The sequence below is a fragment of the Salmo salar genome, chromosome 05 (assembly GCF_965601325.2).
Source record: "Salmo salar chromosome 05, fSalSal1, whole genome shotgun sequence".
Taxonomy (NCBI): Eukaryota; Metazoa; Chordata; class Actinopteri; order Salmoniformes; family Salmonidae; genus Salmo; species Salmo salar.
Genome location: NC_138295.1, coordinates 8,295,390 through 8,323,138, shown reverse-complemented (window position 1 = coordinate 8,323,138; position 27,749 = coordinate 8,295,390). Strand labels below are relative to the sequence as shown.

The following is a 27,749-nucleotide window of genomic DNA, read 5'->3' as shown; positions in this document are numbered from 1 at the left end:
CTCTGTTCTGACTTTCTGGTGAGGACTGATTACCCTTGCTAGAGACATTGGGTGAGATTTAAATGTAATATGTAAACAGTGATAAATTATAAACTTCTTCCAAATCATCATAAATAGTCCTGTGTGTGATTCGGACCATGACAGCGCTGCCCCTGAATGACAGGAATCTGTCTCTAGTCTATTTTACTATTTCCTTATGGGATACAATTATTTTCTTATGGAGTTATCAAGGAGTTATAATTCTAATTCGTAATTTTTAAAAATGTAACTGGTAGTGTTGTTTTTTGGGACGCATGAATCACTCTGGGAGTCATGTGTCCAAAGGGGTAATTACCAGTCCCCTGGGGCCCTTTGGTAAATATGCAAATGGTTTTTGTTCACAGGCCTGCCTATAAAAATAATAAATATATGTTGGTAATGGTTGACAGTCACTCCAAATGGATTGAAGTTTTCCCCACCTCGAGTGACATACGAAGAAGCGTATCGAGTGATATATGAAGAAGTGTAGAGTGATTATATAAAGAAATGTATAGCGATATATGAAGTGTATTGCAGCCGTTTTGTTTTTTTGTCTTGCTTCAATACAAATCTCACCAAATTTGGCCTGCTGTATAGTCGGGATTTCTCCCTAAGTATTAGTCCTCTGACTCTCTGACCCGGTCAGTCTGCGGTGAGGTCATCAATATGATTAAGCCAATTTGCAAAAATGGTTTCAACACTGTGTTGTTATTCTCTTTGACATTTGTCTTAGAAGTTTGTATTAACAATATTAGTAATAGTTTGTCTGGATTTCCTGAATCAGAAATGCCCTAAACTAAACGGTTGTTCTGGTTGGTCCTCGCTCTCGAGCTTATGGCGAAGGTGACCACAGATGGTATCTAGATGCATGGAAGGGATAATTTGACCAAGAACAGTTTGAGCCTCACCCCCTCTAACTGGCTGAAGTAATGGCGTTCACTATGGCCCTTCACCATTTCTATCGTGAGACCTGAGTCCAAGCCAGCAACCTGTACACAGCATCCAGTTGAAGCCATCAACTGCCTTTTTTCTCAGTAGTGCAACATGAGTCCACACGGAGTGAGCATGGAGAGAGATCCCATCCAAAAACTTCTCTCACGCTGCTGGTGTACTGCTAGGAAAATGGACAAGGACCGTAAAAGATGGTGGTGGCTCAGGTGAGAGATTCGTCTGCTTGGGAAAATCAGATTATTCCCCAGATATTGAAAAAAAATCTGCACAATATCAAGGGCCATCCACTTTGAACATGTTAGACATGTGTGCCATTGGGAGGACTAACTGTAAAGCTTTCTGAATAACAAAATTAAGAAACGCCAGAAGATTAAGTGCCGTGAAGGAGGGGGGGGGGGGGGGGGATGTTCAACCGTGCCCTAATTGATTTAGGCTTACCCAAAATTGTTTATTTGGGGTATCAGGTTGATTGTGGAGGTCTGCACACTACAGAATTTATAGTAAATTTAGACTAAGAACGCATTGAGATACCAATCTGTCATTACCACAAATGGGGGCCGTGATGAGAAAAGTGAATGCTAGAAATATAATATGAATATACTTTATGTCAATGTACATTCTGCCAGTATCTGTGTGTGCTGAAATTAAAGTGATAGAACCAACGTGAACCACTAAGGACAGTCATTCTAAATTTGGGTTGATTCATTTATCAATAGTTCTAATTATGATTTGGAAAGGTGAGGCTTCTAGAGACAGAGAGATGCCCCTAAACATGTGAGGAGAGACATTAGATTGTAGCTTGGGCTAACCTTGCACCAATCTCATTCTGATCAAGGTTGGTGTGAAACTGTTATAACATGTGTTCTCTCTCTTCCCTGTGAAAGTCAACATGGTTTCTAGGTCGTGTGGAACATGCGAGTGATCATTGTTCCAGATGAGGGATTGTTGGAAACTGACATTTTTTGTAACTGAATAATTGACTTGAGCAAGTTTTTAGTATGTGTTTATAACTATATAAGTGGAGCAATTCATGTGTTATGGGTCAGATGGAATGATTTATGTGCAAATGGAGGCCGGAGGCAAAGTACAAAATGGGGCCCGTCTCTGAGATAGAATGTTTCTATAAGGGTGAGATAAGTCCCGAGCCAAAGGGACCAACGCAGCCCAGGAGTAGTGGCCCAGAAGATGGTAATTGTAAGAGTCCTGAGCCAAAGGGACCAACGCAGCCCAGGAGTAGTGGCCCAGAAGTTAAGATGGTGAACTTTACTATAGCATTGATAAGAAAAAATGCCTTTTAAAACTACGACCAACTATGTACTATGAATCTTAGGGTGGGTTGCAACAACATGGTTTAAATTAATCTAGGATTAAAACTAATCTAGGTTTTGTAAATCTAGGTTTGTAATTAATCAGAGATATGTTGGACCACTTCATTTTAAATCTGGATCAGTAAAACTTTGATTAGTGACATGTAACATCAATGAGGTATTTTGTGAGTTGAAACGAAATAGCTAGCCTATTTGACAAATGAGCCTAACAAAGTTGTTGTTCCTTGATAAAATAACAATGTAACGTTAGAACTACTGTAACTCCATCGTGAAAGCTTCTCATGGGTTGGCTGATTTGAAATAAAATCCGTTATTTGCCAGTACTAGACAGATAACGAATTCGCTAGCTAATGTTAGCTACTGGAGCTAGCTAGTTTATAAACCCAGCTAGCTAGCATAAAATATGATTTATTATTATCGTCATTACTTAACATTATTTTGCCATTTATTATTTGTCCGCTAACCACATGACCATGGCACGCCAAAGAAGTTCACATTTCTCCGCTTGTGAAAAAAAAACTATTGTCGAAGCTGATGGAGGAATTTAGTAACATAACGTTACTGGAGGATAAAAGACAGACAACACGACTGTCAAAAAGGACACCTGGACCATTTTATGCGACAGATTTAATGGATCGACACGGATTAAAGAGAAGAGGGACCCAAATCGGATGAAAGCATGCTGGAAAAAACTTTTTGGCAAAAGCCAAATTATAAACATAGTTTAAATGCGGCAGAAGAGAGACGGGCGCTATTTCAGACCGGAGGGAAATTGATCCCATCACCCAGAAGATATGTGAGATGATTCCCCAGCAGTTTGCCCCTCTCCATAACCCCTATGATGACGACGGACAACTCAATCCACCAATATTTAGTAAACACAAATAAAAAGGTAAATATCGATGCCTATAATGCACGTTAACACTAACTTTAATGCTACCGTTATCAGGCCCGTTACAGCATGTTGCATAACATCATCATTCGTACCAAGGCTGGGCATATCATAAGCCCCAATTCAATTGTTACACAAAATGGGCACGTAAATAGCTTACTAATAATGAGTTTATCATAAAACTCAACAGGATTCAACCTGTCTCTAAGTATTCTCTGAAGAACTGTTGTTTTGGTCTCTCCACAGTAGATATGCTGCCATTTTAAAAATCAGTTAAACCACATTAAGTGGCAGTTTAGAATTACATCTCCAATCTAAATGTATTATTTTGTTTTTGATTAATTGAGCAACAGGTTTAAAATTAATCTAGGTTTAAAGTGAAAACTAAAGTTAGATTAGAGGAAGGATTTAATTTAACTAGGATTCATTTAAAACTAGGTTCAAAATTTGATGCAACAAGATTAATATATAAACCTTGATTTGAGAGTTAATCCATGTGGATGCAACCCACCCTTAATGGATCAAATGCTTGCACTGTTGGGTTTATGGTGACAGCTATGAAAACCCCGTTCCAAACAATGAAGATATGAAGGCTCTGTTTAAGAGACTGCAAACTTCCTGGTATGAGGAGAGATAAGAGGTCTCTAGCTGACATCACTCACTCAGGCAGCTGCATCCAGGTCATTTGGTGTGTTTTTCCCTGGGTATGGAGTTGCATGTGCCCTAGACCAAATTCGTGACATCTCTAGACACGTAGAGAATATTGGCAATGCTACTGGAAATGCCCTGGAACAATACTTATGTCCCAGATCTTCTAATATAACTGATCTCACCAAATACACTGCCACTGTTGCTAAGAATAATTCCCCACAAACAGAGTGGAGGCTTGCAACTTGGTTGGAATCCCTGTTTGGAAGTCGGGGATCCCAAATTGCCAAAATGGGCTGCAGCTTGTGTTTTTTTGCTTAGTTTGCCTAATTGTGTTATTAACATGCTGTGTATGTGTGTGTATTTATGATATATTCACTCCCATTAATAGAAGTTGAACCTTTATGATGATAGTATTACCATACTAATTAGATTGTACAACCCAGAATGAAGGGTTTGAAGTGATGAAGTGTCTGGTTTTGTGTTGATTTCCCTTACTTTAATAGAAGTATAGAACCTTTTGATAGAAGCTATAATCTAAAAATGGCAATTTCCACGAATTTTGGAAATGTTACCAGAATTTTTCAACTCTTTTCCCCATTGGCCATAAGTTGTGTCGGCATACCCGTGTTCTCTGGAGGCGGTCTGGATCCGTCTCCTGCTCCGGGTCCCCTGGAGCCCCTGGGCTGGGGGAACGATTGCTGCCACGGGATTCCCTGATGGACCAAAGCAGAACAGAGAACACAATGTCAGTCAATCACATTTTATTCATATAGTCCTTTTTACATAAGTTATCACAAAGTGCTTTACAGTAACCCAGGCCTAAGCCTTTCAGAGAGCAAGTAGCCGCTTACTGGCAAGGGGGGAAAAGCTCCTCTGTCAGCAGCGATGTTCTAAGAGTAGAGGCTAGGGGTCCCATTTGGGATTAGGTTACCATATTCACTAGGAACCAAACGGACCGAAATGGGGAAGGACTACCTGAACTCGTCCAATAAGAAACACCTATTTTTGGCTGATATATTGTGATACGGACCCTTACCGTTGTGAGGGGTGTGAAGTCGCCACGTTCCGGTGGCGCTACGCTGCCGGCAGCAGCTGTTGCGTTGTTGGGTATCCTGGGGTGGATTGGCCAGCCGTCCAGCCCTCCTCCTGGAGCCACCTGCACAAAGGGACCACAGTAGGGAGGGCTCAGAGGGCCGTTCATGGTACCTGAGGAGGGGTCTGAGGTACGCCTCTCCTGCTGCTGCTGGCCCTACCAGGGAACACAGGGATACAGACCTCGGTAACCCCGGTCAGAGCACAGTAAGGCAGGGCAAGCAGGCAGGTAGAGGAAGCACAGCGCCCAGTCACTTGGATTTTATTCAACAGATCTAGTTGATCTATGTCTGGAAATACGGAGGGGTTGTTTTCAGCCAGGCAGAGGAATGTTGCACTAGTTTGAGATATAACTGCAGTAAAGCACAGCCCTAGTTGGTGCTCCTCAAACAGACTGGAAGGAAGTGAAGCACAGCACACAGCCATTTTTACTCATCTAATCAGGAGAAAATCCATCCTATTGCTGTCATTACTTCAAAAGAGGTCTAAGTGCTAGGTGAAACTAGACTGATAGGTTTACCACCACAGCCATGTGAAGACAAGCTCCATCTGTCTGTTGGACTGAGGGGTTAGCCTATAATACCTGTGCTAATTGACTAGGTTCACCACAGCCATTTGAAGCCAAGCTAAACCTGTCTATAATGGGAGATGAGAAGGGACTGAGGCGTGGTGACTACAGTACCTGTTTATGATGCTGCATCTGTAGTCTCTCCAGCTTGCATCTCTCTGTTCTCTCTCTCTGACACTCGTTCTGGGCCTGGTGAAGCTGAGAGGAACAAACCAACTCAAATTTATGAACACACGTCAGGAAAACCAACACATGGAAGGTGGAGGAGATGAGAACCTCCCTCTTCAATGCAAAGTGCTGTGAAACAGTCTGTGTCCCAAGTGGCACCCTCTACCCTATACAGTGCACTACTTTTGACCAGGGCCCATAGCATTGTGCACTACATAGGGAATAGGGTGCCATTTAGGACACAGAAGAAAGCAGCTCCTAACCTGATTGGTGAGGTTGGTCATCTGACCCTGCAGCCTCTCCACCTGTCTCCTCAAGTCCTCCTTTTCCTCGTTCATTCGTTCCCTGTCACTCCGCTCTTTCCTGAAGTCCTCCTCAAAGATCTTCACCTGAGAGAGTAGATGCAGGATGATTACCTCGGATACTAAGTTGGTGAGTTCAACTTTTTTTTCCGGAAGACCTGGGACACCAGGTACGTGAAATCAAATACCATTTTTATTCTCACATGCGCAGAATACAACAGGTGTAGACCTTACCGTGAAATGCTTACATACAAGCCCTTAACTCTATTTCTTGAAGTGCATTGTTGGTTAAGAAAATTAACTAACAATAGTAATGTGCAGGGGTACAGGTTAGTTGAGGTCATTTGTACATGTAGGTAGCGATAAAGTGACTATGCATAGATAGTAAACACTGACTAGCAGCAGTGGGGGTGTCAATGTAAATTGTCCGGGTGGCCATTTGATTAATTGTTCAGCAGTCTTACAGCTTGGGTGTAGAAGCTGTTAACGAGCCTTTTGGAGCTAGACTTGGCGCTCTGGTACCGCTTGCCGTGCGGTAGCAGAGAGAATAGTCTATGGTTTGGGTGACTGGAGTCTGACAATATTTTGAGCCTTCCTAGTATTGAGATCCTGGATGTCAGGAAGCTTGGCCTCGGTGATGTACTGGGCCGTATGCACTACCCTCTGTAGCGCCTTACGGTCAGATGCCGAGCAGTTGCCATACCAGGCGGTGATGCAACCAGTCAGGATGCTCTTGATGGTGCAGCTGTAGAACTTTTTGAGGATCTGGGGACCAAATCTTTTCAATCTCCTGAGGGGGAAAAGGCGTTGTCGTGCCATCTTCACGACTGTCTTGGGGCTCCACTACAGCCCTGTCGATGTGAATGGGGGAGTGTTCGGTCCTCCTTTTGCTGTAGTCCACGATCAGCTCCTTGGTCTTGTTCACGTTGAGGGAGAGGTTGTTGTCCTGGCACCACACTGCCAGGTCTCTGACCTCCTCCCTATAGGCTGTCTCATCATTGTCGGTAATCAAGCCTACCACCGTTGCGTCGTCAGCAAACTTAATGATGGTGTTGGAGTCGTGCGTGGCCACACAGTCGTGAGGTGAACAGGGAATACAGCAGGGGACTAAGCACGTCATTTAGGCAAGTTACCGTCGCGTTCTTGGGCACAGAGACTATGGTGGTCTGCTTGAAACATGTTGGTATTACAGACTGTCAGGGACAGGTTGAAAATGTCAGTAAAGACACTTGCCATTTGGTCCACGAAATATAGCCAATCACTGAACTGGATCAATTAGCTCAGAAAGCGTCTGACTGACCTGTTCCATTAACACTGCTATCTGGGTGAGCAGCTCCTGCCGCCTCAAGTTACTAGGCCCGTCGCCATGGTTACCGCTGGCGCCCTGGACCGGTGGCTGCTGGGAGGAGGGGGGAGGGTGCAGGTTCAAGGCCTCCTCTAGAGCCTGATGGGTGGCAGGGGGAGACGGAGTAAGTTAGATAACACACACACACACAGTGGACACCACACACACACACACACACACACACACACACACACACACCCCCCCCCCCCCCCCCCCCCCGTACTGACCCGGTTGAGGCGCTGTATTTCCTTCTCCTGGTACTCTCTCTGTTTACTGAGGGGCAGCAGCTGATCCTGCAGGTAACGAACCTTCTGCTTCAACTCCGTGGTCTCAGAGTTCAGACACTCCTTCTCCCCCTGAAAACATTCATACAACAACATTGGCACAATCTGCTTCAACTCCACTGTTTCAGAGATCATTCACAATTTTAATCCAGACTGAAGGATGTGAAAGTCAGACGAGTAATGGTCCATGTGTCAGAGACTGTCAGGTTAAAGTTGACCTGACGGTAACCTAACGGTGACCTATCAATAACATGATGTCATAGGAAAACATCATCCTGGCATGTTTTTGAAAAAAGTCAAATGTCACAGTAGCTGACGTTTTTCTCAGTCAACGGGAAAAACTGTGTCAGAGGGTTGACGGTTTTCTCCTTTGTATTTCTCTAACTCACTCTCTTCCCTCCCTCCTTTCACCCCTTCGCCCCACTCTTCCCCCTCTTCTCCAGTCCCTTCCTCAAACCTGTCTGTTGACCACCGCTCAACGTCAGCAAGACAAAAGGAGCTGATCGTGGACTACAGGAAACGGAGGGTCGAGCACGGCCCCATTCACATCAATGGGGCTGTAGTCGAGCGGGTCGAAAGTTTCAAGTTCCTCAGTGTCCACATTACTAAAGGACCCATCATGGTCCCAACACAACAGTTGTTAAGAGGGCACGACAACGCATCTTCCCCAGCAGGAGGCTGAAAAGATTTGGCATGGGGCCCTTAGATCCTCAAATGTTCTACAGCTGCACCACTGAGAGCATCTTGACTGGCTACATCACTGCTTGGTATGCCAACCGCTTGGCATCCAACCATAAGGAGTTAGAGGGTAGTGCGTGTGGCCCAGTTCGCTCTGCTATCGCACAGCAAGTGGTACCGGAGCACCAAGTCTGGGATCAAAAGGCTCCTGAACAGCTTCTATCCCCCAAGCCATAAGACTGCCGAACAGTTAGTCAAGTACCTACACTGACTATTTGCACACTCACTGGACTTTACCCACACATAATACACAACACCCACGCTGCTGCTAGTACTGTGTTTATTATCCATCCTGATTTTGCCTAGTCACTTTTACCCGTACCTACACCGCCTTCAGAAAGTATTCACACCCATTGACGTTTCCCACATTTTGTTGCATTACAGCCTGATTTTTAAAATGTATTACATTTAGATTTTGTCGTCACTGGCCTACACAATACCCCATAATGTCTAAGTGGAATTATGTTTTTAACAAATTAAATGAAATATGAAAAGCTGAAATGTATTCAACACATTTGTTATGAAAAGCATAAATAAGTTCAGGAGTATAAAATGTGCTTAAGTCACATAATAAGTTGCACGGATTCTGTGTGCAGTAATAGTATTTAAAAATTTTTTACTGACTACCTCATCTCTGTACCCCACAAATACAGATAATTGCAAAGGTTTTCAGTCAAGCTGTGAATTTGAAACACAGATTCAACCACAAAGACCAGGAGGGTTTTCTAAATGTCTCGCTAAGAAGGGCACCTATTGGTACACAGTAACAAATAAAAAAGGAGACATTGAATATCCCTTTGAGCATGGTGAATTAATTACACTTTGGATGGTGTATCAATACACCCAGTCACTACAAAGATCTGAGTAAAAATAAAAAATAAATGCTTCCTGTTTGCAACAAGGTACTAAAGCTCACGCACGCACGCACTTGGGGTAATTTTGAAATGTCCTTGTTTTTTTAAGAAAAGCACATTTTTTGCCCATTAAAATAACATCAAATTGATCAGAAATACAGTGTAGACATTGTTAATGTTGTAAATGACGATTGTAGCTGTAAACGACAGATTTCTTTATGGAATATCTACATAGGTTTACAGAGGACCATTGTCAGCAATGATCACTCCTGTGTTCCAATGGCACGTTGTGTTAGCTAATCCAAGTTTATCATTGTAAAAGGCTAATTGGTCATTAGAAAACATAATTGAAAAAGTGTTATCACAGCTGAAAACTGTTGTTCTGATTAAAGAAGCAATAAAACTGGCCTTCTGTAGACTAGTTGAGTATCTGGAGCATCAGCATTTGTGGGTTCGATTACAGGCTCAAAATGGCCAGAAACAAAGAACTTTCTTCTAAAACTCATCAGTCTATTTGTGTTCTGAGAAATGAAGGCAATTCCATGTGAGAAATTACCAAGAAATTGAAGATATCGTACAATGCTGTGTACTACTCCCTTCACAGAACAGCGCAAACTGGCTCTAACCAGAATAGAAAGAGGAGTGTGAGGCCCTGGTGCACAACTGAGCAAGAGGACAAGTACATTAGAGTGTCTAGTTTGAGAAACAGATGCCTCACAAGTCCTCAACTGGCAGCTTCATTAAGTTGTACCCGCAAAACACCAGTCTCAACATCAACAGTGAAGAGGCGACTCTAGGCAGAGTTGCAAAGAAAAACTTTTGAACGGTAGTGTGTGTGCGTGCGCACACACACACACACACAGACATTCCAGAAAATGATGTCATGGCTTTAGAAGCTTCTGATAGGCTAATTGACATAATTTGAGTCAATTGAAGGTGTACCTGTGGATGTATTTCAAGGCCTATCTTCAAACTCAGTGCCTCTTTGCTTGACATCATGGGAAAATCAAAAATCAGCCAAGACATCAGAAATATATATATTTTTTTTAGACGTCTACAAGTCTGGTTCATCCTTGGGAGCAATTTCCGAACGCCTGAAGTTACCACACGTTCATCTGTACAAACAATAGTACGCAAGTATAAACACCATGGGACCATGCAGCCGTCATACCGCTCAGGAAGGAGACGCGTTCTGTCTCCTAGAGACGAACGTACTTTGGTGCGAAAAGTGCAAACCAATCCCAGAACAGCAAAGGACCTTGTGAAGATGCTGGAGGAAACAGGTACAAAAGTATCTATATCCACAGTAAAACGAAGGAAGAAGCCACTGCTCCAAAACCGCCATAAAAAAGTCAGACTACAGTTTGCAACTGCACATGGAGGCAAAGATCGTACTTTTTGGAGAAATGTCCTCTGGTCTGATGAAACAAAAATAGGACTGTTTGGCCATAATGACCATCGTTATGTTTGGAGGAAAAAGGGGGATGCTTGCAAGCCGAAGAACACCATCCCAACCGTGAAGCACGGGTGTGGCAGCATCATGTTGTGGGGGTGCTTTGCTGCAGGAGGGACTGGTGCACTTCACAAAATAGATGGCATCATGAGGAAAGAAAATGATGTGGATATATTGAAGCAACATCTCAAGACATCAGTCAGGAAGTTAAAGCTTGGTCGCAAATGGATCTTCCAAATGGACAACGACCCCAAGCATACTTCCAAAGTTGTGGCAAAATGGCTTAAGGACAACAAAGTCAAGGTATTAGAGTGGCCATCACAAAGTCCTGACCTCAATACCATAGAAAATTTGTGGGCAGAACTGAAAAATCGTGTGCGGGCAAGGAGGCCTACAAACTTGACTCAGTTACACCAGCTCTGTCAGGAGGAATGGGCCAAAATTCACCCAACTTATTGTGGGAAGCTTGTGGAAGGCTACCTGAAACGTTTGACCCAAGTTAAACAATTTAAAGGCAATGCTACCAAATAATAATTCCACTGGGAATGTGATGAAATAAATAAAAGCTGAAAGTCATTCTCTCTACTGTTATTCTGACATTTCATATTCTTAAAATAAAGTGGTGATCCTAACTGACCTATGACTTTTACTAGGATTAAATGTCAGGAATTGTGAAAAACTGAGTTTAAATATAAATATATATCTATACACACACACACACGTGGAGGTCAATATATATACACACACATGCGTGGAGGTGAGATATATTTTTGAAAGGAAGAAGCACTGGAGCTAGTCGTTTTACAAATGATGCTGACAGACCAGGGAGAGTGACTGCCACTTCTCATTGAAGCCATGAACTTCCCATGGTTCTGTAGGCATAGTTTTCAGAAAACAGAATCCCCATTATAGTGAATGGGAAAACAGCAATATTCAATATTCGTGGTCAATCTTGTGATAATCATTTATTTTTTTATATATAAAAAAAATAACTGCACACAGGGATAATTCAGTTACTACTGGCAGTCTAGCAATACCTCGCTCGGCCCTCAACTTGAGATAATCAATGAGAGTGGGGAGCACTGAGCTAGCCTACAACGTCACTTCCTGGACTAGCTTGATCTGTGCATGTTATGTCTACATACATCTAGGACTTCCTTGGCTTCAAATGCGCTATTGAGTCCATTCATATACAGTCATTGTAACAAACCGACATGTGAGAGATACTCAATGGATCATGTCTGAGTGGGCTGGAGCAGTTCTCCTCCAAGCATGTGTTCCCAGCAGTGAAGACCGCACACACACAGCAAAAATGGTGTTGGGTTTGTGTATGTCTGGAGGACATGGTTGGGTCTGTACTAGGTTTCTGTGGGTTCTCACCTGTACGTTCTCGATCTTGGACTTGGCGAGCAGCAGCTTCTTATCGTAATCCCGCTGCCTCTGTTCTCGCTCCGCCTCCAGCTCCTGCACGGCCTTCTGGGAGTCCGCCAGCCGCTGACGCAGGTCTGTGATCTGATATTTTTTGTGGGGTGGGGGGGGGGTTCAAACTGTTTTAGAACAGGGAGTATTGGTTTCTTTTCAATGAGACAAACAGGTCATCATTTCATATAGAGATGATTGGAGTATCAGAGAAAGTAACACAGTGAACTGGGTTCGAGCAGGTCTATGCAGTTACACAGGGCTGTGTTAGAGTATAGACCCACAGACCCAGCCAAATGACGAAACTATATGTTGAGCGGTTTGGGGGTTAGACTCTAGGGTAATGTTCCCTCAACTTTTTTGTTTGTCGTCACTGAGCAAATTTCAGGTCTACTAAGTGCAAAGTTGAACGTTGTGAAGATTCTGTGCAACTTCCGGCGCGCGTTTACTGTGAACACTAAGGCTGTACCTGCTTTAAGTTAGTTATTACTAGTGTTGCATGGTATACTGGTACCACAGTAATATCACGGTACCAAAACGTCACGATACCAAACATTTTAGAATACCGTAGTACTGTTTCAGATGATACTACCAACTGTTTCAGCCTTACCCATCTAAAGAACCTGCTGGTGTCTGGTATAATATGTTATTAAAGTCAGTTTGGTTTAGAAATTCAGTTGATTTCAGCAACAACCTCTAGTCTCTTGTATGCGCCGGTCCAATAATAACCAATTCACTTTCATGCTCATATCACGCGTGACAGCTGTACTCAATTGAATTTACCACAGGTAGACTTCAAGTTGTAGAAACATCTCAAGGATGATCAATGGAAAAAAGATACACCTGAGCACAATTTCGAGTCTCATAGAAAAAAGGTCTGAAAACTTAAGGTTTCTGTTTTGTTTATACATTTGTCCCCCCAAAAAACAACCTGTTTTTGCTTTGTCATTATGGGATAGTGTGTGTAGATATTTTTATTTATTTTTATGAATAAATTAAAAAAAAGTCAAGGGGTCTGAAAATAGTAAACAAGACTGTACCTCGGGTTACTATGTGTAAACAGTGCATAGTAAACAAGACTGTACCTCGGGTTACAGTGTGTAAACAGTGCATAGTAAACAAGACTGTACCTCGGGTTACAGTGTGTAAACAGTGCATAGTAAACAAGACTTTTCCATCAAGTTACTATGAGTGTTTTCAGATAATCTCTTCTGTATTATGTATTCTATACAAAGCTGTTTACTACGAGGTGGTGTGTGTGTGTGTGTGCGAGTGTTTTCCTGTGAGAGAACATACCTTCTGTTCAAACTGTGACTTCATAGAGTTCCACTGGACATCCCACTGCTTGTTTACATCCAGTACCTGTCATCATCATCATCATCATCATCATCACAACGGAAATATGACTGAAACCAATACGTCATTTATATACTTTTCACAGACTTCCCTATTTCCTATATAATGCACTACTATGTATGGACCCCGGTGAAAAGTAGTGCACTATAAAGAGAATAGGGTGTCATTTGATCTGCATGCATATTTTTTTTTTTCTCTCACAAAGACCTTTCCATGTGGAAAGAGGACAGCTGATGTAACTTTGAGAGGGACTCACATCTTTCCTCTGCTTCTCTAGAAGCTTGATCTTCTTCTCGTATGCCTCTGGGTCACAGGGCTTGGCCGGGGCTTTCTCCTTCTCTGTGGCATTCCCACTCTGCTGTAGGACAGGGATATAAAACATGACGATTCTTAAAAAGGAATAATTCACTCAAACTATATTTGGTTTGAGTCCCCTGTTGATAAAGTCCCAAAATGTTAGTTTTTTCTCATGTCAGCAATCACATTGTCAAGATACGGCCCTGTACATCACTGGGGCCAAGCTTCCTGCCATCCAGGACCTCTATACCAGGCGCTGCAGAGGAAGGCCCCAAAACAATTGGTCAACAACTCCAGCCACCCCAGTCATAGACTGTTCTCTCTACTACCACACGGCAAGCGGTACCGGAGCGCCAAGTCTATGTCCAAGAGGCTTCTAAACAGCTTCTACCCCCAAGCCATAAGACTCCTGAATATCTAATCAAATGGCTACCCAGACTATTTGCTTTGCTATTTGCATATAGCCTCCACATTGACTCTGTACCGGTACCCCCTGTATATAGCCTCCACATTGACTCTGTACCGGTACCCCCTGTATATAGCCACCACATTGACTCTGTACCGGTACCCCCTGTATATAGTCTCCATATTGACTCTGTACCGTAATACCCTGTATATAGCCTCCACATTGACTCTGTACCGTAACACCCTGTATATAGCCTCCACATTGACTCTGTACCGTAAGCACGCCCTGTATATAGCCTCGCTATTGTTATTTACTGCTGCTCTTTAATTATTTGTTATTATTATCTCTTACTTTTTGTTGTTGTTGGTATATTCTTAAAACTGCATTGTTGGTTAAGGGCTTGTCAGTAACCATTTCACTGTAAGGTCTACTACACCTGTTGTATTCAGCATTTCACTGTAAGGTCTACTACACCTGTTGTATTCAGCATTTCACTGTGAGGTCTACTACACCTGTTGTATTCAGCATTTCACTGTAAGGTCTACCTACACCTGTTGTATTCAGCATTTCACTGTGAGGTCTACCTACACCTGTTGTATTCAGCATTTCACTGTAAGGTCTACTACACCTGTTGTATTCAGCATTTCACTGTAAGGTCTACCTACACCTGTTGTATTCAGCATTTCACTGTGAGGTCTACACCTGTTGTATTCAGCATTTCACTGTAAGGTCTACCTACACCTGTTGTATTCAGCATTTCACTGTGAGGTCTACCTACACCTGTTGTATTCAGCATTTCACTGTGAGGTCTACTACACCTGTTGTATTCAGCATTTCACTGTAAGGTCTACCTACACCTGTTGTATTCAGCATTTCACTGTAAGGTCTACTACACCTGTTGAATTCAGCATTTCACTGTAAGGTCTACTACACCTGTTGTATTCAGCATTTCACTGTGAGGTCTACTACACCTGTTGTATTCAGCATTTCACTGTGAGGTCTACTACACCTGTTGTATTCAGCATTTCACTGTGAGGTCTACTACACCTGTTGTATTCAGCATTTCACTGTGAGGTCTACTACACCTGTTGTATTCAGCATTTCACTGTGAGGTCTACTACACCTGTTGTATTCAGCATTTCACTGTGAGGTCTACTACACCTGTTGTATTCAGCATTTCACTGTGAGGTCTACTACACCTGTTGTATTCAGCATTTCACTGTGAGGTCTACTACACCTGTTGTATTCAGCATTTCACTGTGAGGTCTACTACACCTGTTGTATTCAGCATTTCACTGTGAGGTCTACTACACCTGTTGTATTCAGCATTTCACTGTGAGGTCTACTACACCTGTTGTATTCAGCATTTCACTGTGAGGTCTACTACACCTGTTGTATTCAGCATTTCACTGTGAGGTCTACTACACCTGTTGTATTCAGCATTTCACTGTGAGGTCTACCTACACCTGTTGTATTCAGCATTTCACTGTGAGGTCTACTACACCTGTTGTATTCAGCATTTCACTGTGAGGTCTACTACACCTGTTGTATTCAGCATTTCACTGTGAGGTCTACTACACCTGTTGTATTCAGCATTTCACTGTGAGGTCTACTACACCTGTTGTATTCAGCATTTCACTGTAAGGTCTACCTACACCTGTTGTATTCAGCATTTCACTGTGAGGTCTACACCTGTTGTATTCAGCATTTCACTGTGAGGTCTACTACACCTGTTGTATTCAGCATTTCATTGTAAGGTCTACTACTGTTGCAGTCGGCGTATGTGACAAAGACAATTTGATATAAGACTTTCAAAATGCAAATGATCACTGGCCACATCATGATGATGCATTTTGCTATTTAAATACCATTCACAGAGCCCACTCTGTAACAGGACAGGGGCTATGAAACATCCTTCACAGAGCCCACTCTGTAACAGGACAGGGGCTATGAAACATCATTCACAGAGCCCACTCTGTAACAGGACAGGGGCTATGAAACATCATTCACAGAGCCCACTCTGTAACAGGACAGGGGCTATGAAACATCATTCACAGAGCCCACTCTGTAACAGGACAGGGGCTATGAAACATCATTCACAGAGCCCACTCTGTAACAGGACAGGGGCTATGAAACATCATTCACAGAGCCCACTCTGTAACAGGACAGGGGCTATGAAACATCATTCACAGAGCCCACTCTGTAACAGGACAGGGGCTATGAAACATCGTTCACAGAGCCCACTCTGTAACAGGACAGGGGCTATGAAACATTGCTCTTAAATTCCCTGCACTACAGATCACCATTTATACAAGTCGTGAATAAAAAAAATAATATATTTATATTACAAGAAAGACCTGGGAAGTCGCTCACAGACATTCTACACGGGCCAATGTGACAATATGAGAAATATCACACATCAGCAGTAGTACTTGGAAGTACTACAATGTGATATGAAAATGGGGAAGTCAGTCACATCCTCCTACTGTACAGTACGTGAGGATGAGACAAACATGCTAACTGTTCCACTACTGTGATGCCTGGCAATGGTCTGACTCATACTGACAACACCCAATATGGAAACAAGAGTATTTAAATCTACAGTATTTACTGTAACAGCACACATCCTTAAATGATGCTGTGGCTTCCTAGACATCTATGCTGATCATTTCCCCCTTTCTCTCTCCCAGCTTTTAATCCTCTGAACCAGACAGGTGCCCTTCCATCCATTCTGCCACAGGATTTCCATACCTTCTGTGGTGTGCTGACCTCCATCTTGGATCTAACGCTGGCAGTTTCCTCTTTCACCACATCTTCTTTGGCTTCTGGCTGCCCCTCGCTCTCTGCTGTGGTCTCTCCTCCTCCCGTTACCAGCTCTTTTAGCTTCAGGTTCTCCTGTCTGCAGTGACCAGAGAGTGAAAGCAGGGTTAGTGTTACTGGGCAGTTACAGTAATATCTAGAATATCTATCCCAGTGTTTAGTAGAGTAGCTTAGCAGAGCCCTAGGATATCCTCTGGAAAGACCCCACTGAGGTAGGGAGAATATTAGGGCAATTCCTGAATCATCTAAGATGATAAACTTTGACCAACTGTCACTTCACTTCACTTGAAGCTCTGTAGTCGCTGGGCAGAGAATCATCGTTAAAAAGAAAAGCGAAAGTTCACTCACTGTTTACTGAATACCAAGTGTTTATAGCCTTTATTTAAACTCAAACAAAGCCCTAAACTTCACGTGGGAGCAGAAAACAGTAAAGTCAATATTCAGTTTAAATTCACAATAATAAACTCAAATGCCTCCTCTCCCCTGGGGAGCTGGAAGTCCAACTGAATCCAGAGAAAATACAAAACTCACCTCAGTAGTTCCAAGTCTCCGTTTCTGTACTGAAGGTCCTCCTCCATCTTCTTTCTCAGCTCGTTGTTCTCTTGTCTGAGCTGCTCACAAAGAGTCTAGACAAACAGAGGGACAAGCATTAGTAAGACAGCACTCTCCGACTGTACCAAGACACACACCATTCCCCTGACCAAGGCAGTCCTGTTCGGTTCCTCCTCTTCCTTCCCCATCAGATTATATCACATCCACCATCATCATCGTGGGCACATCGATGGTGAGAGACTTTGGCATCCTTCCTGCCCACTGTTCTAGCCAACTACTCTAATATTGGCACCATAGTCACTCACTCTCTGCCCCGATGTCGTGCTATAGAAGGGGTTCAGGAACGTTACAGCCCCGATGTCGTGCTATAGAAGGGGTTCAGGAACGTTACAGCCCCGATGTCGTGCTATAGAAGGGGTTCAGGAACATTACAGCCCCGATGTCGTGCTATAGAAGGGGTTCGGGAACATTACAGCCCCGATGTCGTGCTATAGAAGGGGTTCGGGAACGTTACAGCCCCGATGTCGTGCTATAGAAGGGGTTCGGGAACGTTACAGTCCCGATGTCGTGCTATAGAAGGGGTTCGGGAACGTTACAGCCCCGATGTCATGCTATAGAAGGGGTTCGGAACGTTACAGCCCCGATGTCGTGCTATAGAAGGGGTTCAGGAACGTTACAGCCCCGATGTCGTGCTATAGAAGGGGTTCAGGAACGTTACAGCCACCTCGCTGCCCTAAACAAGTTCATGAAGAAACTATGCAAAGACAGGAATTTCTCATTTGTGACAATTTTTACTTGCTGTGGGAGCAACCAACACCTCTTCAAAAGAGAGGGGATTCGCCCTAACCGCAGGGGTTCAAGGATTCGCCCTAACCGTAGGGGTTCAAGGATTCGCCCTAACCGCAGGGGTTCAAGGATTCGCCCTAACCGCAGGGGTTCAAGGATTCGCCCTAACCGCAGGGGTTCAAGGATTACCTCAAACATAGCGAACTGCTTAAGAGACTGGCGGTCTGCGTTTGGTAGCACTCCAGTCCTCCCTGTCATAATAAGCAGCAGAGGACATGGAAATCATATTACAGTGCCTTTTGAAAGTAAGACCCCTTGACCGTTTCCACTTTGTGCATGGTGGTGGCAGCATCGTCCTGTGGGGATGTTTTTCAGGGGGAGGGACAGGCAGACTAAAGCTTGGGACACCTATATTTGAGAAGTTTCTCCCATTCTTCTCTGCAGATCCTCAAGCTCTGCCATGTTGGATGGGGAGCGTCGCTGCACAGCAATTTTCAGGTCTCTCCAGAGATGTTAGATTGGGTTCAAGTCCGGGGTCTGGATGGTCCACTCATGGACATTCAGAGACTTGTCCCAAAGCCACTCCTGCATTGTCTTGGCTGTGTGCTTAGGGTCGTTGTCCTTCGCCCCAGTCTGAGCTCTGGAGCAGGTTTTCATCAAGCATCTCTCTGTACTTTGCTCCGTTCATCTTTCCCTCGATCCTGACTAGTCTCCCAGTCCCTGCTGCTGAAAAACATCCCCACAGAAGGATGCTGCCACCACCATGCTTCACCGTAGGGATGGTGCCAGGTTTCCTCCAGATGTGATGCTTGGCATTCTGGCCAAAGAGTTCAATCTTGGTTTCATCAGACCAGATACTTTTGTTTCTCATGGTCTGAGAGTCATAGTCTGTCCATGATAAGGCATTACTGATTTCTAGTCATCTAACTCAACCAGACAGGTCCTACAGGACACCTACAGTACTGCCCAGTTGTGTGGTCATGTGCAGTAAAGAAGGACATAGGAAAATTGCAGTTGTTCCAGAACAGATTAGCACGTATTGCACTTAGATGTAAATGGAGGGCGAATGTCAGTTGCATGCTTGTCAAGCTCTCCAGGCTCAAAGTTGAGGTTGCATCACTATTGGTCTTTGTGCGAGATGTTGAAGGTACCAAACTGTCCGTTCAAGCAGTTGGCACACAGTTCGGACACTTATCGGTACCAAAACATGCAGCCAGATGGTCCTGTAAAGAGGCTGGGAAACGCAGTGTTAAATAGAGCCATGACTACATGGAACTCTGCCACCCCAGGTAACTCAAGCTAGCAATGAAACCAGATTAAAAGAACACTTTACTGCACGACGGGGACTGTCACGTGACATTTAAAAATATATATGCATTGTATTTTGAATTATATTACACATATTCTGTATTTTATTTGAGGTGTTTTGGTTCCTATTTGGACCCAGGAAGAGTAGACGCTGCCTTAGTTTTGCAACATAATTTGGTTCAGCATCAAGAATGACAAACACACAATTGTTGTTCGCTATACAGGTGACATGCTGAGTTTCCAGTTTTCAAAATATACCTGTGTGGACAACCTGTTTACTTCTCTGCCTGCCTAGCCATTTGTCTACTTGCCTGGCGGTCTACCTGCCCTTCTCCCCTGTCAGTTACCTGTAGGAGGGATGTCCTCTGCTCGTTCTTCTGGACCTTGGAGGAGAGGTGGTGGAACTCGACGGCCATGCGTCCCAGGTGGGCTAGGAGCTGGTTGGGGTTGGACGCCTCAGCAAAGATACTGAAGGAGTTTTCTAGACGCTGCAGCTGGCTGGCTAACTCCTGGTTCTCCTGAGGGAGCTGTCCTGTTCCTGCACCAGTCTGGACATCAAAATCAAACTTGATTTATATAGCACCTCAAAAACAATACATTTCTAGACAAATATGAAATGAAGCTAGAGCAAAGAGAGATAAACAATAGTAAAACAATAGAGGACCTGAGACCGACACCAAGAAGACACAGTCAGAGCCTCTGTACCACCATACTGACTGGACAGGACAGTCAGAGCCTCTGTACCACCATACTGACTGGACAGGACAGTCAGAGCCTCTGTACCACCATACTGACTGGACAGGACAGCCAGAGCCTCTGTACCACCATACTGACTGGACAGGACAGCCAGAGCCTCTGTACCACCATACTGACTGGACAGGACAGCCAGAGCCTCTGTACCACCATACTGACTGGACAGGACAGCCAGAGCCTCTGTACCACCATACTGACTGGACAGGACAGCCAGAGCCTCTGTACCACCATACTGACTGGACAGGACAGTCAGAGCCTCTGTACCACCATACTGACTGGACAGGACAGCCAGAGCCTCTGTACCACCATACTGACTGGACAGGACAGTCAGAGCCTCTGTACCACCATACTGACTGGACAGGACAGTCAGAGCCTCTGTACCACCATACTGACTGGACAGGACAGTCAGAGCCTCTGTACCACCATACTGACTGGACAGGACAGTCAGAGCCTCTGTACCACCATACTGACTGGACAGGACAGTCAGAGCCTCTGTACCACCATACTGACTGGACAGGACAGCCAGAGCCTCTGTACCACCATACTGACTGGACAGGACAGCCAGAGCCTCTGTACCACCATACTGACTGGACAGGACAGCCAGAGCCTCTGTACCACCATACTGACTGGACAGGACAGTCAGAGCCTCTGTACCACCATACTGACTGGACACATTAATCAAGTAATGTCAAAACATAACAGATTTCTCTCTCCAGTTTTGTGGATACTGGATGTATAAAAATAAGGAAAAGTCCTATCTGAATCATACAACCTGTAGATAGACAGTCTCTCTTGTGTGTCAGTGTCAGTCCCACTGTGTCCTATTGACTGGTTATGTAAGTTATGCTCCATATCCTATATGCAATGAAAAACTCCATTAAGATTGAGTCAGAGGTGGTGAAACGTTTATAAAAAGCTCAGTGTAGGGGCTACCAAGTGGCGCAGCGGTCTAAGGCATGCAGTAATGCTAGAGGCGTTACTACGGTCCCGGGTTCATATCCTGGGCTGTGCCACAACCGGCCGTGGTAGGGAGTCCCATAGGACGGCGCACAATTGTCCCAGCATCGTCCGGGTTAGGGGAGGGTTTGGCCAGCGGGGCTTTACTTGAGCTCCCTGTGGCGGGCCGGGTGCCTGCAGGCTGACCCCGGATGCCAGTTGAACAGTGTTTCCTCCGACACATTGGTGCGGCTGGCTTCCAGGTTAAGCTGGCGGGTGTTAAGGAGCGCGGTTAGGTGGGTTATGTTTCGAAGGACGTATGGACTCCACCTTCGCCTCTCCCGAGCCCGTTGGGGAGTTGCAGCGATGAGACAAGATTGAACAATTTGGGAGAAAATACAAAATAAATAAATGAAATAAGAAAAGCTCAGTGTATAGCCTTGAAGAAATAGTTCTCCTATCCTTGAGGAAAATGTGTCCTAGTTCTCCTATCCTTGAGAAGAAATGTGTCCTAGTTCTCCTATCCTTGAGAAGAAATGTGTCCTAGTTCTCCTATCCTTGAGGAAAATGTGTCCTAGTTCTCCTATCCTTGAGGAAAATGTGTCCTAGTTCTCCTATCCTTTGGGTGATGAGGCATATATCAGTGATGGTCATATGCCATGTGACTCTATACCATATCTGTCCAGAATATCCTGTGACTGATATTCTTCCCTGTCAAGCATTCCCTAACAACAGGTGTGTGTGTGTGTGTGTGTGTGGTCAGTAATAATCGTGGACATTCCCTGTGCTGACTCATGTTGAGCTACCAGTATTGAGTTAGTTAGCGGTTAACTCACAAGAAAGAGACAAGAGGAGAAGTTCCTGATCTGGGAGAAATGAGAGCTAAGGAAATGAAACTCGAGGAGCTGCTTTCAAGCTCTTAGATTCATCACCAGGTATGACATGTTTAATGTTTTAACTGTGTTGACTACAACTTATGACATACAAACACATATATACAGTGCATTTGGAAAGTACTCAGACCCCTTGGGTTTTTCCACATTTTGTTAGGTTACAGCCTTGTTCCTCAATCAATCTACACACAATATCCCATAATGACAAAGCAAAAACAGGATTGTAGAAATGTTTGCTTATTTATAAAGCAATTAAACTGAAATATCACATTTACATAAGTATTCAGACTCTTTCCTCAGTACTTTGTTGAAGCACCTTTGGCAGCGATTACAGCCTGGAGTCTTCTTGAGTATGACGCTACAAGCTTGGCACACCTGTATTTTGGGAGCTTCTCCCATTCTTCTTGGCAGATCCTCTTAAGCTCTGTCAAGTTGGATGGGGAGCGTTGCTGCACAGCTATTTTCAGGTCTCTCCAGAGATGTTCGATCAGGTTCAAGTCTGGGCTCTGGCAGGGCCACTCAAGGACAATCACAGACGTGTCCAGAAGCCACTCCTGTGTTATCTTGGCTGTGTGCTTAGGGTCGTTGTCCTGTTGGAAGACGAACCTTCGCCCCCAGTCTAAGGTCCAGAGCAGGTTTTCATCAAGGAGCTTTTCAGACAAGAGAATCTTGTTTCTCTGAGGAGTGGCTTCAGTCCAGTCACTCTACCACAAAGGCCTGATTGGTGGAGTGCTGCAGAAATGTGCCTTCCCAAATCATGTCCAATGAATCGAATTTACCACAGGTGGACTCCAATCAAGTTGTAGAAACATCTCAAGGATGATCAATGGAAACAGGATGCACCTGAGGTAAATTTTGAGTCTCATCGCAAAGGGTCTGAACTTATTTAAATAAGGTATTTCAGTTTATTTTTTGTATAAATTTGCAAAAATGTCTAAAATCCTGTTTTTGCTTTGTCGTTATGGGGTATTATGTGTAGATTGATGAGGATTTTTATTTATTTAATCTATTTTAGAATAAGGCTGTAACCGAAGGCACTGAACATACACATATTACAATCTTGCTGAATGTGATCCTTCTAGACACAAACAGAGGCATTGAGTGGTTCTGAATGTAGGCTACACACACACACACACACACACACACACACACACACACACACACACACACACACACACACACACACACACACACACACACACACACACACACACACACACACACACACACACACCACACACACACACACACACACACACACACACACACACACACACACACACACACCACACACACACACACACACACACCTTTATGGATTAAACTGAATCTATTACATAAAGAACCTGGATCATTTCCAAACATCCCATTTGAGCCCCGTTATTGTTAGCTAGCCCCGTAAATTGGTACTTACCGTCTGGGTATCAGAGGTCTTCTCCATATCCACCACCTCAAACTCTGACAGACCTTCCTAGAAGCACCAAACAGGACAATGACAAAACTGTAAATAGATCCAGATTGAACTTCTGGATGGCATTTTTATGTCTCTGCATCCAGTAAGAAGGAAGTTAAGAGGAAGTTTGGTGAGCCAATGCTAACTAGCATTAGCGCAATGACACTGGAAGTCTATGAGAAAAGCTAGCATGCTGCGCTAACGCTAGTTAGAAACTTCCTTCAAACTACACGTAGAGACATAAAAAGTTCACCTGACTTCGGGGAAGTGGAAAAAGGGCTTCATGGCCAAACCCCCAACTAACCCTTTAACACTAGAACAGATAAAGCAGCAAGTTTGACTGCTCATGAATTTGATTTAGGTCTCTGCCATTTTGTAAATCATGCCCCTCTCCATCCTTGATTTTTTCTAAATAAGTCTATAAACACACTGTCGGTGTTAGAATCGTAATATCACAAAACAGAACTAGAGTTATAAGCAGTTATAGGAGGGCATGTCATTTTTTTAATGGTTTTCCCCAGTTGCCCCTACTTCTCCCAACAGTAGGGTCCTGCTCCGCTCCTTCTACCCACAGGAAACAGGGCCTGCTCCGCTACATCTCCCGACAGTAAATAGGGCCTGCTCCGCTACTTCTCCCGACAGTAGGGTCCTGCTCCGCTCCTTCTACCCACAGGAAACAGGGCCTGCTCTGCTACATCTCCCGACAGTAAATAGGGCCTGCTCCGCTACTTCTCCCGACAGTAAACAGGGCCTGCTCCATTACTTCTACCCACAGGAAACAGGGCCTGCTCCGCTACATCTCCCGACAGTAAACAGGGCCTGCTCCATTACTTCTCCCGACAGTAAACAGGGCCTGCTCCGCTACATCTCCCAACAGTAAACAGGGCCTGCTCCGCTACATCTCCCGACAGTAAACAGGGCCTGCTCCATTACTTCTACCCACAGGAAACAGGGCCTGCTCCGCTACATCTCCCGACAGTAAATAGGGCCTGCTCCATTACTTCTCCCGACAGTAAACAGGGCCTGCTCCATTACTTCTCCCAACAGTAAACAGGGCCTGCTCCGCTACATCTCCCAACAGTAAACAGGGCCTGCTCCGCTACATCTCCCAACAGTAAACAGGGCCTGCTCCGCTACATCTCCCAACAGTAAACAGGGCGTGCTCCGCTACATCTCCCAACAGTAAACAGGGCCTGCTCCGCTACATCTCCCAACAGTAAATAGGGCCTGCTCCGCTACATCTCCCGACAGTAAATAGGGCCTGCTCCGCTACATCTCCCGACAGTAAATAGGGCCTGCTCCGCTACATCCCCCAACAGTAAATAGGGCCTGCTCCGCTACATCTCCCAACAGTAAATAGGGCCTGCTCCGCTACATCTCCCAACAGTAAATAGGGCCTGCTCCGCTACATCCCCCAACAGTAAATAGGGCCTGCTCCGCTACATCTCCCGACAGTAAATAGGGCCTGCTCCGCTACATCTCCCAACAGTAAATAGGGCCTGCTCCGCTACATCTCCCAACAGTAAATAGGGCCTGCTCCGCTACATCTCCCAACAGTAAATAGGGCCTGCTCCGCTACATCTCCCAACAGTAAATAGGGCATGCTCCGCTACATCTCCCAACAGTAAATAGGGCCTGCTCTGCTACATCTCCCAACAGTTGAAAGTGCAGTGCCCAGTTGATAATCATCCCGATAATTGCCTTGAAACTGAACCTAAACTAATTTGACACATATAACAGATGAAACTAATGTAGTATGATGAGGAGAATGGGTGAGTTGATGAGTGAGGGGTTAACAAACCATGCCTAATTATACAATCATCAATTGTGAATTTAGAACACTGCTAGCCATTGTTAAATCTCTAAATGGTATGTACCCTATATCAGTCCACCGAATCCCAGCCGTCTTATCAGTCTACTCTGAACTACTGGGAGTAGGCTACACAGTGAGAGTGTGTGTGTGTGTAATTGTACATGCTGAAGAGCTTTCAATATCTAGGAAAATATCCATATCAGGCCATAGGTGAGGGAGTGGCAGAGAATGTGGTGATGAAGCTTTGTGGAATCTTAGGTGGGCACCACGGACAATTTCTTAACTTCACTGTCATTGGGCAAATAAGTTTCTTGCAAAGAAAACAAGTCCGGCTGGCACCATGAACAAAGTGAGACGGGAGCTCCCTCCCTCTCTGTACAACATAAAGCACATGCACAGCCATTGTACAACGGTGCTGAAGAACGACAGGACACAACGAGAGAACCAGAGACTATTGCTACCGTAATTTCCGGACTATTGAGCGCACCTGAATATAAGCCGCACCCACTGAATTTTTTACAAATTATTATTTTGAACATAAATAAGCCGCACATGTCTATAAGCCGCAGGTGCCTACCGGTACATTGAAACAAATTAACTTTACACAGGCTTTAACGAAACACGGCTTGTAACAAAAATAAATAGGCTTTAACAAAACACGGCTTGTAACAAAAAATAAAAAAATTGCAGTAAACAGTAGCCTACCAAGACAGTCATTGCTCCAGACCAAGCTCCCGTGCAGCAGCTCTATTTCCTTTTCCAACAGCCAGATCAATCACCTTCAACTTGAAAGCGGCATCATATGCATTTCTCCGTGTCTTTGCCATGATGAGGGTGACAAAATGACTACCGTAATCAGAATGATGGGAAGTTTGAGAGCGCTCGATTTAATCTAAACAGTAAACAAAAAAGTTGTTTGACCTTAACCCGTTCGGCAATTTCATTGGTCTAATGAAAGCTTCATGCCGCCAAAAAACTGAGCACGTCACAGAATGTGTATTTTTTAAATTGTTTTTTACATTTTTTAAATTTGAAAGCGGGAAAAATCCATATATTAGCCGCGTCATTGTTTAAGCCGCGAGGTTCAAAGCCTGGGGAAAAAGTAGCGGCTTATAGTCCGGAAATTACGGTACTTTCAGTTAGCCTTTGCTGGAAGCCAGAAACCAGTTGGGACAGACCTGTTTCAGATGTAGGCTAATGAGGCTGTACTTAATGTGCTGGGCTGCTCAGCCTGATCAATAATATCTAGAAAATATTAAGTACTCTATAGCTATAAAGTAAAATCTGTTTACTTACGCTGGGCTGTTCATGATTTACGGCCTTCCCTGTTGAGAGACACGGCTGACTCTCTCTCTGGTCCACACTGGGCTGGCGGTGAAGCTTCCCCTGACCTGAAACAGTCAGGAGTCACCGTTACAGGGTCGTTATATAGTCACACCACCGTTACAGGGTCGTTATATAGTCACACCGCCGTTACAGGGTCGTTATATAGTCGCACCGCCGTTACAGGGTCGTTATATAGTCGCACCGCCGTTACAGGGTCGTTATATAGTCACACCACCGTTACAGGGCCGTTATATAGTCGCACCGCCGTTACAGGGGTCGTTATATAGTCGCACCACCGTTACAGGGTCGTTATATAGTCACACCGCCGTTACAGGGCCGTTATATAGTCACACCACCGTTACAGGGTCGTTATATAGTCGCACCACCGTTACAGGGCCGGTTATATAGTCGCACCACCGTTACAGGGCCGTTATATAGTCGCACCACCGTTACAGGGCCGTTATATAGTCGCACCACCGTTACAGGGCCGTTATATAGTCGCACCACCGTTACAGGGTCGTTATATAGTCACACCACCGTTACAGGGTCGTTATATAGTCACACCACCGTTACAGGGCCGTTATATAGTCACACCACCGTTACAGGGCCGTTATATAGTCGCACCACCGTTACAGGGCCGTTATATAGTCGCACCACTGTTACAGGGCCGTTATATAGTCACACCACCGTTACAGGGTCGTTATATAGTCACACCACCGTTACAGGTCGAATGGAGCCATTTTTACCTCAATATTAAATAATTTGGTCAAAAAGAAACAAAAATTGTTTCCTAGCAAAGAGCAATTTCTCAAGTAGGAATTTTGCTAGGACTGTCTGGGAGTGGTCTGAGGGGGGAGGGGGAAACTAAAAATGTGTTATTGGCAGAGAGATTTGGATCTCTTTCTTATTGGTCTATTAACAAATTTACTGCATAGTGGTGTCACCGTGGAAGGCCAAAACTCCATCCAACTAAAACAGGCTGTAATT

General features: G+C 44.4%; 1 protein-coding gene across 9 annotated transcripts in view; it reads right to left on the bottom strand.

Annotated features, from left to right (window-relative positions):
* Positions 1-27,749, bottom strand: part of LOC106604149 (TNFAIP3-interacting protein 1) — a 43,246-nt gene that overhangs the window by 4,520 nt on the left and 10,977 nt on the right. For 3 of the 9 annotated variants that reach the window (XM_014198561.3, XM_014198560.3, XM_014198557.3), the window contains 14 exons: positions 26,733-26,827; positions 23,585-23,641; positions 19,936-20,136; positions 17,474-17,568; positions 16,874-17,021; positions 13,676-13,777; positions 13,360-13,425; positions 12,025-12,156; positions 7,543-7,671; positions 7,271-7,414; positions 5,932-6,057; positions 5,615-5,698; positions 4,871-5,089; positions 4,463-4,553 (listed from right to left, as the gene is read on the bottom strand). In XM_014198561.3, the coding sequence (XP_014054036.3) occupies positions 4,463-4,553; positions 4,871-5,089; positions 5,615-5,698; positions 5,932-6,057; positions 7,271-7,414; positions 7,543-7,671; positions 12,025-12,156; positions 13,360-13,425; positions 13,676-13,777; positions 16,874-17,021; positions 17,474-17,568; positions 19,936-20,136; positions 23,585-23,641; positions 26,733-26,827 (1,689 nt within the window). Of the gene's footprint in view, positions 1-4,462; positions 4,554-4,870; positions 5,090-5,605; positions 5,699-5,931; positions 6,058-7,270; positions 7,415-7,542; positions 7,672-12,024; positions 12,157-13,359; positions 13,426-13,675; positions 13,778-16,873; positions 17,022-17,473; positions 17,569-19,935; positions 20,137-23,584; positions 23,642-26,732; positions 26,828-27,749 lie in introns of those variants that run through there. The other 6 variants (XM_014198559.3, XM_014198558.3, XM_014198564.3 and 3 more) reach the window with 6 other exon arrangements.